Raw genomic sequence first — 16663 nt, 5'->3', positions numbered from 1 at the left:
CTGGACCCTGAGTCATCCTGGGTCCCATTTGGCTGCAGATGTCCTGCCAGATGTCCTGCCTTACCTGCAGATTGGATAGTCCAAAGCAACAGAATTAGCCAAGTGGTTTTGGACTCCATCTTCTTTGCCACTGTCCCGTTTCAGAGCTGGAATGGGCTCCACTGTGCATGGCTAAGCCCCTCCTGCTTTGACCACAGCCCCCCAACCACAGCAGTTTCCGCTTTTTCTTTTGGCCCCTTATCTTCTCTGCGACATCTCACTTCCTTTTCAGGATACAGTATCATAGAAACAATTTGCCACCACAATGCCTCCCTTTCTGCACCAGCCTCATGTTATTGATGGAAGTTATTTTGCTGACCAGAACAAGGCCTTTGGCTGATTAAGCTACCTATGGCCTTTTAAATATTATTATTATTATTATTATTATTATTATTATTATTATTATTATTATTTATACCCCACTCATCTGGCTGGGTTTCCCCAGCCACTCTGGGTGGCTCACAGCATATATCAGATCATACTGAAGCATCAAACATTAAAAACTTCCCGATACAGGGCTGCCTTCAGATATTCTCTAAAATAGTTTTTAATCCCCTTGGCATCTTACAGGAGGGCGTTCCACAGGGCAGGCACCACCACTGAGAAGGCCCTCTGCCTGGATCTCTGTAACCTCACTTCTTGCAGTGAGGGAACTGCCAGAAGACCCTTGACGCTGGACCTCAATGTCTGGGCTGTATGATGAGGGAGGAGATGCTCCTTCAGGTCTACTGAGCCAGGGCCATTTAGGGCTTGAAAGACTTTGTTTGTTACTGTGTGCTTTGTGGTTTTATATTCCATACCACCCTGAGATCCTCAGGTGAAACCAGCCCTTTACTCAGAACCAGGAGGACTGGAATTCTGCCTTTTGCAGGATATGGGCCGTCAGTTTCCTCAGGCTGGGCACTTTATTTTATTTATTTAACAAGATTTGAATACTGCTTAGTACAAAAGCAAATGAGGCACTAGGTCCAGTCTCCAGCATCTCTTTTTTTATTTTTTATTTTTTTAAACTTTTTATTAAAATTTCAAAAATTATATAAAGACATAACAAAACAAAAATACAAAAATACAAAAATAGAAACAGACAAGAATAAAAAGAAAAAAGAAAAATAAACAAGTATACTTTCTATCCCTTATTTTCTTATAACTTACTTCCCCGACTTCCTCATACCTCCCCTTTCTGTATTCCAGTTTCTAATTTATTAATTCAGCAAATCCTTTCCCTAAATTTCATTTAATTTTTAACCTTTCTTTCTTTTTACTTATCCGTTACAGCTGAAAACCACACATAGATTCTAAACCAACGTCATACTAACATTCATTAATTTTGCAATGTTTCTTAAGATAGTCCTTAAATTTCTTCCAATCTTCCTCCGCCGTCTCTCTCCCCTGGTCTCGGATTCTGCCCGTCATTTCTGCCAATCCCAGTCTCCAGCATCTCAAGGTAAGAACTGGTAATGGCCCCCTGTCTCAAGCCTCTGAAGTGGGGTTCTGAAGTGAAATTTATGTGTGTAACAGTCAGGGCTTAATTTATAAAGTGAGAGGTATCTGGGCCTACCATACCTGCACTTCACACTACCTGTCTTCTGCCTAAGCCAGGGATGGGGGACCTCAATCTCAAGGGCCAAGTGCCTCTTGGTCTGACCTTTAATGTCAGGGATGTGGATGAATCGAGTGCTGGTGAAGAGTCAGAGTCAGGTGATGAAAGATGATGAAAGATTGCCAGTACAAAGAGAGAGAGAGAGAGTCTGACTCTGGAGACGAAAGATCGCAGACAGAGCAGGAGGGGATGGGCTCCACCCCACTTTCCCAAGAGTTCCCTGACTCAGATAGCACAGACAAGAGAGAGATAGATGGCAGTGGGAGGGTTGCTAGACAACCAGCAGAGAAACAGCAGACCAGAGAGTGATTCTGTTGAAAGTGGGAGGGAAATATTCCCTCCTTCTCCCCAGTCTCGGAGAACTGAAAAGGTCAGAATGCAACGGAAGTGCAAAAGGAGAAGGCTGGGCTTTGGTGTCCTTCCTGCTGTGATAAGGGCGGAGACTCAGAGTGACCAACTTGTTGCAATGGCAGCAAGCTGGGAGCTGCGGGCTGGATGTAATTTATAAATAAACGTACCATAAAACTTGCAAAGGGTCATTAATTCTTATCAAGGCTTGCCTGCCTGCCTGCCTGAGATCATTACAGCTGAGACATTTCCCAGGCAGTGTTATGGCAATACGCATGACTATAGACATGTTCCCCCCACACACCTGCCTTCACCTCATCACCCAGATGCATGGGCAATTGTTTGAGGTTCTCCTTTCTTTTCAGCCCAGAGAGGTTGAATCTGTGTTGCAACAAATGCACAATCAGATACTTATGAGTGCACCGTGCTTTTTTAATTTTCCTGGTTGTTGCCTCTTTATTTTTCTTACTTTGACAGAGGAAACCTGGTGCGACCTAGCAGGATCACAGATCTCTTAGGAAGGGTAATAGCTGCATTGGCAATTTCCAGGGTGCCAATGAAATATTGGGTGGTGGGTAGGTAAGCCCCATCCTGCATAATCAGTCACATGACGTGGCACACACATACTGTTTGAATGCCAATACCCATCAACGGGGGATGCGGGGTGGCCCCCACAAATATTTTATTGGGGGTGGTAGTGAAGGGACCTTGGCTCCTATGTCTTCAACCTGTGCCCGTGGCACAACATCCACAAAAGAGACTTTCTTTCCGAGACATCTTTTCCACATACAGTGGTACCTCGGGTTACATACGCTTCAGGTTACAGACTCTGCTAACCCAGAAATAGTACCTCGGGTTAAGAACTTTGCTTCAGGATGAGAACAGAAATTGTGCAGCAGTGGCGCAGTGGCAGCAGGAGGCCCCATTAGCTAAAGTGGTGCTTCAGGTTAAGAACAGTTTCAGCTTAAGAACAGACATCCGGAACAAATTAAGTACTTAACCCGAGGTACCACTGTCTGTATTTTGTCTCCCTGCTTATTTAACTTATATGCAGAATTCATCATGTGAAAGGCTGGGCTGGATGAATCCCTAGCCGGAATTAAGATTGCCGGAAGAAATATCAACAACCTCAGATATGCAGATGACACAACCTTGATGGCAGAAAGTGAGGAGGAATTAAAGAACCTTTTAATGAGGGTGAAAGAGGAGAGCGCAAAATATGGTCTGAAGCTCAACATCAAAAAAACGAAGATCATGGCCACTGGTCCCATCACCTCCTGGCAATTTTTTTTTTTTTTTTGGAGGTTCTCGCAGGGGAGCGCAGCTATCGTATACCCTTGACCGAAGAACGGTACACTCCTTCTATCTGGGATGGTCGTCCTCTTCCACCGAGTGCGCAGCTTTGGGAGGGACGCACATGGAGCGGTGAGGGAGGAAGGGGACACCCGCCTAGCCAGCCAGATCAGCCGAATCAACCCTGGCGATCAATGGGGTGACAGATGTTGCAGCCAGATCGCCCTCACATCCAGTGCGCTTTATTTTGTGAAGCTCAACATCAAAAAAACGAATATCATGGCCACTGGGCCCATCACCTCCTGGCAAATAGAAGGGGAAGAAATGGGGGCAGTGAGAGATTTTACTTTCTTGGACTCCATGATCACTGCAGATGGTGACAGCAGTCACAAAATGAAAAGACACTTGCTTCTTGGGAGAAAAGCAATGACAAACCTTGACAGCATCTTAAAAAGCAGAGACATCACCTTGCCAACAAAGGTCCGTATAGTTCAAGCTATGGTTTTCCCAGTTGTGATGTATGGAAGTGAGAGCTGGACCATAAAGAAGGCTGATCGCCGAAGAATGGATGCTTTTGAATTATGGTGCTGGAGGAGACTCTTGAGAGTCCCATGGACTGCAAGAAGATCAAACCTCTCCATTCTGAAGGAAATCAGCCCTGAGTGCTCACTGGAAGGACAGATTGTGAAGCTGAGGCTCCAGTACTTTGGCCACCTCATGAGAAGAGAAGACTCCCTGGAGAAGACCCTGATGTTGGGAAAGATGGAGGGCACAAGGAGAAGAGGGCGACAGAGGACGAGATGGTTGGATAGTGTTTTCGAGGTTACCAGCATGAGTTTGACCAAACTGCGGGAGGCAGTGGAGGACAGAGGTGCCTGGCGTGCTCTGGTCCAGGGGGTCACGAAGAGTCGGACACGACTAAATGACTAAACAACAACAACAACAACAACCACTGTCTGTGTATATGTGTGTGTGTATAAAATTTGTATTAAATTTTCTGTTTTACAATTTAGAGTATTCATTTAAACAAACTTAAAATATCAATGACTTCCCTTCTTCTCTTTCCATGGTTCATTTTGCATAGCATACATCCCTGAATATTTTATATCAACTAAACCGCTCAGTATTCCATTATTACTTCCATCAAAACTTATTTACAGTGTTGAATTTACTTTAATGCTGCCAGCGTTTTCAGGTGTACACAATCCCCCCCCCCATATATTCAATAAACGTTTTCCAATCTTCTCTAAACGTATGTTCTTCTTGTTCTCTTATTCTATATGTTAAGTCTGCAAGCTGCGCATATTCTGTCAGCTTCAGTTGCTGTTTTTCTTTGGTTGGGAATCTCGCTCGTTCTTCCATCTGGGGGCTAACAAAACGAGACATCTTTTCCTTACCAGGAAGGCTGCCAGCTGCTGGCTAAATAATAGCAATAATAACAACTGATGCAGTTGCTTAGTAGGCATCCACAGCATGCAGGCTCCTGCGCGGTATCCCCAAGCAGTGACTTCCAAAGAGAGGGCGCCCTCTTCTGCCCCCCCTCTCTCTGCGTCTCCGCTCCCCACACTGAATGATTGAAGTCTCTGGCGAGGGTGGCGCTGCAGAGAAAAGCCGTCGAAACGTCCGGAAACATTTCTGGCGTTAATAGGGGAAAGTTGATCAGAAGAGCGGGGTCGAGATGCAGGATCCAGTTCAAACTGCCCTGCCATAGCTGTCAACGTTTCCCTTTTTAAAAGGGAAATTCCCTCATTCCGAATAGGATTCCTCGCCAGAAAAGGGAAAAGTTGACAGCTTGGCACACTTCCGCTGCTCTTTTTGGAAAGGTCGTTCTCGGAATGGGGTGCCCCAGCGGTGGAGAATGCCCCGTCCCTCGCCGTTAAAACCAGGAGGAAGAGACGCCCCTCGCTGGCATTCCCTGTTGCAAGGAGCCGCGCAGCGACGCGGGCAACTCGCTTCTGCAGCTCCGCTCGGCCGCCCGGCCGGGAACATTCTCCGACGGGAAGAGCCTCCCTGTTGCAGCTGTTGCTCTTGTTTCGGCAAGTCCTGCGATGGAAGCGGGGACTCAGTGCTTGTGGGGGACAGAGACTCCTCTCGCAATTTAATTTCTCAACATTATTCATTCATGAGCATAAGACTTTTCTTAATAGCCAATCATTGCAAAGAGACCAATTCTGCTCCTCCCCTACAATCCACACCCAGCGTTACACTTCCGAAGAGAAGCAAACATGACTTTTTCTTGCAGACGTTTCCTCTTCGGAATGTTTCTGTACTTTCTGGGTAAGTCGCGCACTGCTTTGTCCTGAAGAGCAGTAAGATCTGCGCCAGCAGCTGGTCTTTCCAGAGGCTGGGGAAGAGACTCTTTGTCGTCCCTAACATTTGCCTCTTGTAGCTGCCAGACTCCCTTGGAGAAGTATATGGGAACGCAGTTGTAAGCCATCTTTTTCTCCCCTCTGAACTGCATTTAAGCCAGGCTGCCTGGAGTGTTGGAAGACCCGTGTGAGAAACTTTACTGTGATAAAGCCTCGATGTGTTTTTTTGGGGAGGGTAATGTTGAATTTATTCTGTGTTTGCCAAATTGTTTATTTCTGTCTTTTTTAAAAAAATACTATCATATTCTGTATTTCTTACATTTATATTTTCGATGCTCTGTATTTTGATGTTTTTGAACGTTTGCTGTGAGCCGCTTTGGGCACAGCTCGTTGTGGAACAGCAGCATATAAATAAACTCAATCAATCTTAATCAAGAGAGAAAGTTATTGAGACAGCTCGTATTGGTTTCTCTTTCTCCTCTGATCCTTGCTGGTTTTTGAGGCGAGGAAGAAAGAGCCATGAAAGGAGGAGTCAACAGCAATGGAGGGGAAACACAGTTTTTCTTGGATGAGAAGGAGAGGGAAAGCGAGCACAGACAGCCTTGCTGGTTTAAAGAGGAGGATCTGATCTGCTTGGAAGCGAGAAGATGGACAGAGATGACCACTGTGTTCGCAAGTTCATGACTCTTGCGAATAAGACCCTGTACTCAGGCTACGCTTATAAGATGGATGAACAGGCTTATTTTGGAGCAACTATCCTGTGCAGACAAATGAAGCTGTCCTTTTCAGGGTGGTGAAACAGATGCCTCAATGCCCATAAGCAGGACCTGAGCTCAACAGGCACAGGTCTCCCCATTGGTGAGTCCCAGAAACGGTTCGTCCGGTGCCTCACTGCCGCTCATGGCTCTCTGCACCCCTGGAGAGATACGATGGAGGATTTTTCTCACAAAAGGCCTCTTCTTCAGACTATTGCTGTACTCTTCCTTGGGTAAGGACTTCACTGCTTTCTCCCTCAAAAATAAAACAAAAAGCCCACCTAATCTCCAAGAGAAGGCTTAATTCTTTTTGTCAAATTTGTTACTGAGCTGAAGGGGGAGCGGGGAGAGACTGCTTCTATGATGAAGGTGATCATCTCCCCTGAAGGTGTGGAGTGGAATGGAATCTCTAGGACAGAAATGTTTTCCTGAAGGATTTTTTCCTGTCATGTGTCAGTCATTCACCAATACAAAAGAAATGTCAGTTAAGAGCAAGCAGTGACTTAGAGGAGCCAACCAATGAGCAGGAAAAGGCGACTGGGGATCTTGGTGGGAGAGAGTCAGTTTCTTCTTTGAACTCTGTATTAGCTCTGTGTTAACTTATCTCGGTTTCACAAAAAAATAGTGCATAATCATATTCTCCTGAAACTCACATGCAGATTGTTTTTAGATTGCTGCTTAGCATAATTTTTCACTGGGTTAGATCTTTCTGTATTGAGTTTTCAACAGACATTTTGCACAGCTCTGATTATGTAAAGTGCTTTGAGGCTTTATTAAAACCAAGAAGTATAAATCTTGTGAACTGAAATAAATGAACTTTTGTTCCTCGTGAGGGGAAATTCTACTTATTTTTCAGAATTTTTCCTTGAGACAATTACACAAAGCTAGATATTTCAAAAATTTCAGCATTGCAAAGCTTTAAAAGTTTTGAGTGTTTAATCAATTGCTTTTTCACACTTCACTAAACACGATAATGATACTAATTTTGTTTGTATCTCCTCCCCCACCACCCTCCCCTCACTAGAAACTTTAAGCCATGCAGTGGGGAATCCAACCCATCAGCTGAAGGGAATCCTGGGAGGAGCAGTCTTGTTTCCTGTCAATGTATCTCAAGGAATAACAGCGGAGAAAATGGAATGGGACTTCTACCCCCAAAGTGGTGGCCTGGGCTATTGGCTGGGGGAATTCAGCCACGGTAAACTGGAGCACCCAAGTCCCACTGACCGGTTTGGACAACGGCTAGACATGGTGAACGAGACAACACTGAAGGTCAAAGACCTGGAGTTGGATGACAGTGGGATCTACAATGCTCACATCTGGTTTATGAAATCACGGTTTCAAGAACAGAGTTTCAGCCTCACTGTTTATGGTAGGTTATTGCTTTCACTGTTTGGCTCATGGAATAGGATCAGCACAATTTACAACATAGGTACTGGGTGAGACACAAGCTTTCTGTCGCTTTCAACTGTCTTCAACAGAGCCAGTGCCAACACCACAGATGCTCCATCAAGAGATATCCAGTACTCTATAGGGATGTAATGTGACCCTGCAATGTCAGACACCTGGAAGGGAAGAACTCAAGGTCTCCTGGGAAAGAGGGAATCCCCCCAGGGCCTTAGAAAGCAGCCTGGATGAGTTCCAGCTTTCTGATAGTGGAAGGCAACTCCATGTTTTCTGGAAGACCATACCTTTTGACTCCACATTAACTTGCCTGGTCAGCAACCCTGTCAGTGAAAAGAGAGCCTCATTTGACTTGTCCCACATCTGTTCAAGTATTGGAGGTGAGCAATGTATCTTTATCCAGAGTTGCTGTTTGGGGTCTTATATAGCTTACACCCTATGGGGATTCAAGGAGAGACATTCATATATGCAAGCACCCCTCCTCACATGCTTGTTGACCAGTGTTAGAGCAAATCCAATCCTGCTTGAAGATTGCCCTGACCCATCTGAATTGCTGCTTCTGCTTCTTCCTCCTCCTCCTACCCCTAGGTAAATAAATTACATTTGGAGCAGGCAAAAGTGAAGGCTGCAGCAATGCCTGACTGCACACAGGATTGTGCTGTGATTCTGGATCCAGCCCTATGGCTACACCACCCAGTAGCCAGCGTGGTGACTTGCAGAGGCTGCCAGACTCTACCCAGCAGCATAATCCCTGCCCATTGGGCCTGCTGGCTGGAGCTGATGGAAACTGGAGTTCAGCAACATCTGGAGAGCAACACATTTCCTGCCCCTGTTTCAACACCTCTTTTCATGTCTTGCCTTCATCTCACCGGCTTCTTGTATCCTAACGGAAGGTATTTTTGTTTTGGAAATCTGTCCTGGCATTTCATTCATTCTGCTTCTCTCATGTAAGATAATCACTTTGCTTGTTGCTATTGAAGCATTTTCAAGAGTCTCTTATTGCACATTGCAGGTGAACATATTGGATCCCAGAAGATCCTGTGGCTTATTTCTGGTCTCTCTGCAGTTTTCATTTTGTTGTGAATTGTGACTGTGGTGGCAAAATGCCAGTGGAGAAAAATACATCAAAGAGGTAGAACCATCTCTATTAATCTTCTTCCCATCTCACCTGGGATTGGGGCTCCCTATCAATATGCCTCTACCTTTACTGTGTTTATCATGAGAAGCAGAATTAGGTCAGTGTCATGGAATAAATATTGCTTCTCATGTTACATTCCACAGAAATTGTCCGTAGGCTTCCAGAGAAGGGGCAAAATTTTATTGCACACCAGAACTCAGAAGAGATGCTCTCACAACTTTTCATGTAGTTGCCAATAGTGTAACCAACTCTGAAAATGATCTTTTATTTCTTCATAATCTCTTAATTTTTACAGAGGGGAACCTAAACTGAAATCAATGGAAAGTGTAAGGAGCCTTGTTATGGCTACAATATAATCAGTGACATGAAATGTTTGACATAGAAGAAATGGTTTTTTTGGACCAAAGCTCACAATTCGAAAAATAACTTATACAAAACAAAGAAAAACTTTTATCTAAAATGTACAATCTGTTATTAGATTGGGAAACAAAAGATGAGCTTGTCAAAGCTTCTATGACACATGGAGCAATAGATATAGGATACAACATAGATTTTAATCTTTGGGAAAAACTTTGGAAGAACGATCTGAAGTTTTCAGCATGTTATTCTTTGAAGGATAATTATTTGAAAATGATTTGCAGATGGTATTTAGCTCCAAGTAGACTTGCTAAGATGTATAAGACTGAATCAGATAAGTGATTATCTGCACTGGAGATGCAATGAGGTTGAGGGAACATTCTTTCATATGTGGTGGACCTGTAAATGGGTAAAAGAGTATTGAGAAATGATCCATAATGAATTGAAAAAAATGTTCAAAAGTACCTTTCAAAAGAACCCCACCAGAGTCCTTTTTGTTGGGGATAGATAGTTCAGATGGAAATTCCCAGGTGTCAAAACGTTGCATTCGCAAAGTAAAAGAAGGATTGAACTCTGATTAATAAGGATACACACAGAGGCTTGAACCAGCAAGACTCTGGGAAGGGTGCATATAATCGTGTTTCTCTGTTCCTGTCCGTGTGCAGCCCCTGGCCCAGGCCATTTTTATTCACAAAAGAACTTTTTACAGTGTTCGTAAGAACCAATCAGATTTCTTCTGAGCATTCCACAAACCCACATGGGGACAAATTAAACTACTAAAACTAATTAAGCACAGGGTAAACAAAGAACAGAACTACAAAGAAGAGCATTTAGCAACCCCGGAGGCGATAAACAAGCAATACACATGATAAGAAGGATGGCCAGGAGGACAGTGACCATTAACACCTTAATGTGAAATCTGTTTCCTGGCCCTAAGATTAACATCCTAAGATAAATATGTAAGAAAGGCCTTCAAAGAAACTTGCCCACTATATTTATGGCCCAGGATGCCTGCCTGGCGAAGCAAGAAGCAACTGGGCTGTGTACGTGACTTATGAAGCAAGGGAGAAATAGGCAGCAGAGGCAAAAGGGCATGAAAAGGGCACAAATGTAGAGTCTTATGGGATTTAATCAGAAACTATCGTCAATATATCAAACCCAGTCAAGACAATGCTTTCATCGTGGACACGATGGCTTGATGTATATTTTATAATTCCTCATGGTAATCCCAAATGATCCCTACATCAAAAAAGGCTATTTATGTTTGCCACTACTGCTGCCTATGTTTTGTTAGCCCAAAAATGGAAAATGAGATAGATACCAACTAGAGAAGAATGGCAACTTAAACTGATGGAATATGCACAGCTTGCAGACCTAACAAATAGAATAAGAGAACAAGAAGAACATACATTTAAAGAAGATTGGAAAATACTTATTGAATATATGGGGGGCGGGGGAATTGTGTACACTTGAAAACGCCGGCAGCGTTACGGTAAATTCAGCAGTGTAAATAAGTTTGGATGGATGTATTAATGGAATACTGAATGGTTTGGTTTATGTAGTGTAAATTATACAGGGATTAGATAGATAATTTATTACGGTCGGAGACCAGTTTATAAAACACACTTGTGCGTACAATCCCAGAAGAAAACAAACATTTAAAACAATGTACAACAATAAATTTAAAATTTATAAATGCGATAACCGTATAGACACTTAAAACTTTAAGATAAGTTACTGCAGAGAGATGACCCAGAGTCACCCGTGGAACTGATTTTGGGGATTTTCTTAACGAACTAGTTTGTGTTGGGGGATGGTCTGTGCCTATGGATCTGTACACAGAAACTGGCGACCATCCGGGTCATCTTATGTACAGGGATTTATGGTATGCAAATTGAACCATGAAAAGAGAAGAAGGGAAGTCATTGATGTTTTAAACTGTAAAATTGAAAACTTAGAAATTACACAGACACAAACAAAGAAATCAGGCATGGCGCTCACTCTCTGGCTTTACCCCAGCTCACACACACTCGACTCTTTCTCACTGCCAGCCAGGTGAGGGAGAGGGCTGACCCATTTTCCCTCTGGCATAAGCAGCTTCCTTTGTTATGATATTGACCTTAATTAATATACTTAGTTGGCAGCTTTGACTCTTGTCCAGTTAATTCAACAATGGAACCCTGGCGCCGTTGCCGGCACTGTTTCGTATTGGGGTATGTATGGTTCCGCCAGTACTGATGGCCAGGAGGGGTCTTCAGTGGTCCTCTCTCTTGATGGTCCCTTAATGGGATCTCTAGCGCCAACTCCAAGAGGGGTGCCTTCTTCTTCAGGTCCTTGGCTTGTGGGGTGCAATGTTCATTCCCTGAAGATTCTGGGTCTGGTACAGAGTCAGAACAGACAGAAGGACAGGATTTCCAGAGTGGTGGGGAACTCGTTGAAACTTCCGTTCTGTCCCAGAAAACCTGCAGGAGCAGAGAGAACCAGAACCAGCTATAGAACGTGACAGGAGAGACTCAGATGCAGCTCCTTAAAAAGTCACTGAGGATTTGCATCCACCTAAATAAACGGGGAAGAATGGAGTTCTGGCAAAGCCCAATGGTGCCCTAAGAAAGATCACAGACACCTTCTCTATACAATATTTCCACTCATTTTGGGTTAGCATTTGGTTCTACAGGTTCCTGGATCACTCACCCTAAGTTAGGGTGTAGTTGCCCATTTTTAGCAGGCAAAAGGAGGCAGTTTGCTTTTGCTGGCAGTGACATTTTTAAAGTCAAGGTCCATGTCTCCATTGTTGTTTCATATTCCAGTTGGAATTGATGATACAATTACCATTTTAGAAGGCATCCAGAGTAGCTGCTGAGTGGAGACTGCAATCCTGCTGGGGACTGTTGTACATGCACCTTTCGCTGTGAAGAAGCAGAATCCTGCAGCCAGAAGGATTGAATGCTCTGCTCACCAGTGGGTGAGAGGAGGGTTTAATCCTCCTCAGTTTGACTGTGCATGCATGTTTCCCTGATGGGAACTGGCTCTTTGCAGAGGCTGCCTCCCTCTCCTTCATGAATTGTATGAACTGGATTCTTGTTCACAAAAACCTATGCCATAATACAGGTGAAATGCCATAATAATGCCTTATGCCAGGGGTCAGCAACCTTTTTCAGCCATGGGCTGGTCCACCATCCCTCAGAGCATGTGGTGGGCCGGACTATATTTTGAAGAAAATAATGAATGAATTCCTATGCCCCACAAATAACCCAGAGATGCATTTTAAGTAAAAGGACACATTCTACTCATGTAAAAACAGGCTGGTTCCCGGACCGACTGCAGGCCGGATTTAGAAGGTGATTGGGCTGGATCTGGCCCCTTGGTCTTAGGTTGTCTACCCCTACTTTATGCCATAATAAATTTCCCATTTTCCCCTGGCCTAGGGAAAAGGGTCCAGACTCACCCTGAGCAGCTAAAAGAGGCTCCTGGGAGGCCACTGGGACATTGCTGGAACAATTCTTGGATTGGGGCAACTAGCTAAAATGTTATAAAATGTTCTAAACGGTTCTAATTTTGGTTCCCCTGTTTCATTTTTTTCAGGTTGGTGTCGGTTAAATGTTTAGTTGGGGTTCGCAGTTACTTTAATTTGGGTATAACTGCAAACTGTTTGTTATTATTGTTGTTGTTGGTTTCTATTAATTTATTGGTTTGTTGGTTGCTTGTATAGGATCCCCCCCCCCAATATTTGATGTTTTGTTGTGTTTTTATGTATGTTGTAAGTCACCCAGAGTGGCTGAGGAAACCCAGCCAGATGGGCAGGATATAAATTTAAATAAATCAACCAACCAACCTCTTGATCAGTGAGTTGGGTAAGGCAGAGGGGTTAGTTGTGGCTTAGTCTTGTTGCCTGTTTGTAATCTGTTTTGTGTGTTGTTATTTTTTCAAAATAAGAACAGATCACAATTGTAACGATTTTATAATTATTAGATCCGAACCATCATCCCTTCACCACTTCACGAGCTCATCTCACCTGATTATCACCATCTTCTTGTGGACTTCTTGCTGAGTTCTGGTGTGCAGAAGAGCTCCCCATGTCCTCTAGTATGAACGAGTGAATATCTGAAGAGACATATTTATTCCATGGCATGGACCAACTTCTGTCTCTCAAAATAAGCAAAAGTAAAGTAAAGGTGTATTTGACAAGCAGCCTCCATCCCAGGTGAGGCAGGAAACAGACTGAAAGAGATGGCCCTACCTCTTTCCTTCTTTTTGAATTTTCGCTTCCTCCTCCTCGTCGGCCACATCACTGCCGCAACCATCATGAACAGCAGCATGAGAACTGCAATGGAGATAGTGATATGTCTCTGACGTCTGACCTGTACACCTGCAATGTGCAATGAGAGTCTCTTGAAATATTATCTAATAACAACCACCAAAGTGACCTTCCTGCATGACTTGGAAGGGTAAGCAAATGTGCCAGTCTGTTCCATTTCTATTAATGGAGTTTAGGTCCATCACTTTGGTTTGCATTTCATTTCCCCATATCGTTTTATTTTTATTTTTCATTTACAAACTGTATTGCAACCATCAATTGCCCAATTCGTTCATGATAAAATAAGGTAAAACACAGAGATTCAGAAGATCACATACGCAGGAAGCAAAACGCAATTCAACCATTTCTACAAATCACAGAATTGTAGAGTCAGAAGGGGCCTTGAGGGTCATCTAGTCCCACCCCCTGCAATGCAGGAAGCTTTGGCCCAACATGGGGCTCAAAGCTACAACCGTGAGATTAAGAGTCTCATGCTCTACCAGCTGAACTATCCCACTTAAATGCAGCTATTCCTCCATGCACTGACTAGGTCACACTTGCTCACCATCATCACCTGGGCAAATTTTGAGCAAGTCAAAGGAGGCATTCTTTTGGTCAACAGAATTAGTAAGCAAGCAGGTGAACGCTGAGTCCGAAGAGTCTTTTCGCCAGAAGACACGGAGATTCCTTCCATTGTCAGAAAGCTGATACTCATACAGGCTGTTTCCTAATGCCCTTGGGGGGTTCCCTCTTCTCCATGAGATGCTGAACTCTTCCTTTCCAGGTGCCTGGCACTGCAGGGTCACATTGCATCCCTCCGAAGTCTGGGAGACTTCCTGAAAGTGTATCTGTGGTGTTGGCACTGGCTCTGTGAAACGCAAATGAAATCAGCATAAGGGTTATGTCCCACCCCTCCCAGTACCTTTGCAGGGAAATGGTGCTGATCCCATTCCACGAGCCAAACAGTGAAAGCAAATTGGTTCCTCCGAATTGAGGGTCCTGGTTGTGCACGGGCACTCAAGGCACACCAAGGGTTAATTTAGTTGGAGGGGTGTAACCAAAGCCCTAACCATAGCCTTGGGATCACGAGAGGCTATCTGGGCCAATCGCCTGGGGGTGGCATGATCCCAGGGGCTGTTAAGAACGACAGCGCGACGTAATTGGAGGCAATAGCTTTGCGCTGCCGAACACCCACCCTCCCTCCCTCCCTTGTGTTAGGCAGTGTCGCTTTGGCCTTGCTTTGGTTTGGGTCACCTGTTTTGGAACAGGGGCTGGGTAGGAATTTTTCCATTTGGCAGATTGGCTCTAGCCACTTGGTTTTCACCTACCCCCTCAGCAATCGTCACAACTTGTAAGACGGCGGTTAGGCATTGGCTCATTGAAATGTGGGAGAGGGGAGGTGCGGCCATCACCTGCCCCTCCAGGAACAGGGTATTTGGATCTTGTCCAAAGTCTGCTTGAGGGGCTGGTGCCATGCCAGGACCACAGGAACCCCGGGGTGAGCTTCGGTTGCTCTTCATCGATGTTGCTCCCTCGTTTGGTTTGGAGTCAGCTATAGTTTGGAGCCAATGCCTAAGCCAATACCGCTCACATGGTTGAATTGAATAAAGTTGTGGCCAAAATTTGCCCAAAAAACTAAAATAAGTGTCAGTGTGAAGTTATTTCAAGGGGGTGGGATCTTGGGGGCCTTGAAGCGCAATAACGTACCATAAACTGTGAGGCTGAAACTCTGTTCTTGAAACTGTGCCTTAGTAAGCCAGATGCGAACATTGTAGATGCCACTGTCATCCAACTCCAGGTCTTTGATCCTCAGTGTTCTCTCGTCCACCATATCTAGCCGTTGTCCAAACCGGTTGGAGGGACTTGGGTGCTCCAGTTTCCCATGACTGTATTCCCCCAGCCAAAAGCCCAGGCCACCCCTTCGGGGGTAGAAGTCCCATTCCATTTTCTCCACTGTTATTCCTTGAGATACATTGGCAGGAAACAAGACTGATTCTCCCAGGATTCCCTTCACCTGATGGGTTGGACTCCCCATTGCATGGCTTAAAGTGTCTAGTGAGGGGAGGGTGGTTGGGGAGGAGATACAAACAAAGGGGGAAATTAGTATCACTATCATTTTGAGCTCCTTATCCATCTTCCATCATGAGGTCCCAGAGCAGGTTGCAACAATTTAAAATACAGCATTAAAATGTAATAGGAAGGGGCCTAAAAATTATATTGCAGGTGTCAGTGGTATGGTGAAAGGATGAATCTTCAGCATATAATGGAAACTTTTCAGTGAAGGTGCCGGGCGCATCTCTGTGGGGAGGGACACCTACAGTTTAGCAGTCTGCCACAAAGAAGGTCCTCTCCTGGGCTGACTCTCCCCCCAAATGTTTGAGGAAGGTGAAACTAGTCTCTCAGGTATTAATTAATTTTAACTGTTGCTGAATTGTACATTGACGCACTGGAAATGCCCAACTCACTTGTTAAACAATTACTACATTCTCTTAGCTGTCCAAACAACGTGGCCCTTTACTGGAAGAGAAGGACATTGTTACAAGTCCAAAGTTACATTCCAAAATTCAAGTGCTCTTTGTTCCCCAGCAATGGGCATCTATCTGGTTTCCAGGAACTGGGATCCAGAAAAACTCAGAGAGTAGATCGGTCTAGGTGATTAAAATAAAATAATTTGAGTTCTGAACTCCATCTGTAAATAAAGCAATCAATTAAACACTTAAAGCTGTGCCTTTGTCATATTTTGGGGAACATCGGGCTCTGTGTAATTGTCACAAGGAAAAATTCTGAGAAAGAAGTAGAATTTCCCTACACAGGGAACAAAAGTTCATTTATTTCAGTTAACAAGATTTATATACTGCCTGTTTGTAAGAAAGTCTCAAGGCAGAATCAGAGCTGTGCAAAATGTCTGTTGAAAACTCAACATAGAAAGCTCTAACCCAGTGAAAAATTATTCCAAGCAGCAATCTAAAAACCATCTGCATGTGTGTTTCAGGAAAAAATGATTATGCACAATTTTTTGTGAAACTGAGATGAGTTTATTCAGAGTTCACAGAAGAAACTGACTCTGTTCCACCAAGATCCCCAGTCGCCTTTTCCTGCTCATTGGTTGGCTCCTCTAATTCATTGTTT

The 16663-nt window shown here is 44.2% G+C and overlaps 2 protein-coding genes across 16 annotated transcripts in view; one reads left to right on the top strand and one right to left on the bottom strand.

Annotated features, from left to right (window-relative positions):
• Positions 1 to 5213: 5213 nt before the first annotated feature.
• LOC310751870 (uncharacterized protein) lies at positions 5214 to 9720 on the top strand. Of its 6 annotated transcripts, none has more exons than XM_083591617.1 (5): positions 5214 to 6082; positions 6169 to 6577; positions 7369 to 7713; positions 7823 to 8125; positions 8758 to 9720. In XM_083591617.1, the coding sequence occupies exons 2-4, from the start codon at positions 6490 to 6492 to the stop codon at positions 7873 to 7875; spliced, it is 486 nt and encodes a 161-aa protein (XP_083447743.1). In that variant the 5' UTR covers positions 5214 to 6082; positions 6169 to 6489; the 3' UTR covers positions 7876 to 8125; positions 8758 to 9720. The 6 variants fall into 6 exon arrangements, with proteins under 6 accessions (XP_083447743.1, XP_083447745.1, XP_083447747.1 ...); XM_083591619.1 differs by having other exon boundaries at positions 5642 to 6577; positions 8758 to 8877; positions 9027 to 9720; XM_083591621.1 differs by adding an exon at positions 8334 to 8638 and having other exon boundaries at positions 5642 to 6577.
• Positions 9721 to 10909: 1189 nt separating this feature from the next.
• Positions 10910 to 16663, bottom strand: part of LOC310751641 (hemicentin-1-like) — an 84690-nt gene continuing 78936 nt past the window's right edge. For 6 of the 10 annotated variants that reach the window (XM_083590996.1, XM_083590988.1, XM_083590995.1 and 3 more), the window contains 5 exons: positions 15242 to 15586; positions 14100 to 14402; positions 13478 to 13606; positions 13253 to 13341; positions 10910 to 11702 (listed from right to left, as the gene is read on the bottom strand). In XM_083590996.1, the coding sequence (XP_083447122.1) occupies positions 11361 to 11702; positions 13253 to 13341; positions 13478 to 13606; positions 14100 to 14402; positions 15242 to 15586 (1208 nt within the window). In that variant the 3' untranslated portion in view covers positions 10910 to 11360. The remainder of the gene's footprint in view (positions 11703 to 13252; positions 13342 to 13477; positions 13607 to 14099; positions 14403 to 15241; positions 15587 to 16663) is intronic. The other 4 variants (XM_083590990.1, XM_083590997.1, XM_083590989.1 and 1 more) reach the window with 4 other exon arrangements.

Source organism: Podarcis filfolensis (assembly GCF_964270895.1).
Source record: "Podarcis filfolensis genome assembly, chromosome: 16".
Taxonomy (NCBI): domain Eukaryota; kingdom Metazoa; phylum Chordata; class Lepidosauria; order Squamata; family Lacertidae; genus Podarcis; species Podarcis filfolensis.
Note: the sequence above shows the minus strand (reverse complement) of the source record. Positions and strands in the feature narration are given on the sequence as shown.

What these genes read in the sequence shown, in the direction of transcription:
- LOC310751870 (XM_083591617.1), top strand. Translation starts at nt 6,490, where the DNA reads ATGGCTCTCTGCACCCCTGGAGAGATACGATGGAGGATTTTTCTCACA. An exon ending in ATTGCTGTACTCTTCCTTGG is followed by an intron (nt 6,578 to 7,368) that starts GTAAGGACTTCA and finishes TCCCCTCACTAG; the next exon opens with AAACTTTAAGCCATGCAGTG. An exon ending in TTTCAGCCTCACTGTTTATG is followed by an intron (nt 7,714 to 7,822) that starts GTAGGTTATTGC and finishes TGTCTTCAACAG; the next exon opens with AGCCAGTGCCAACACCACAG.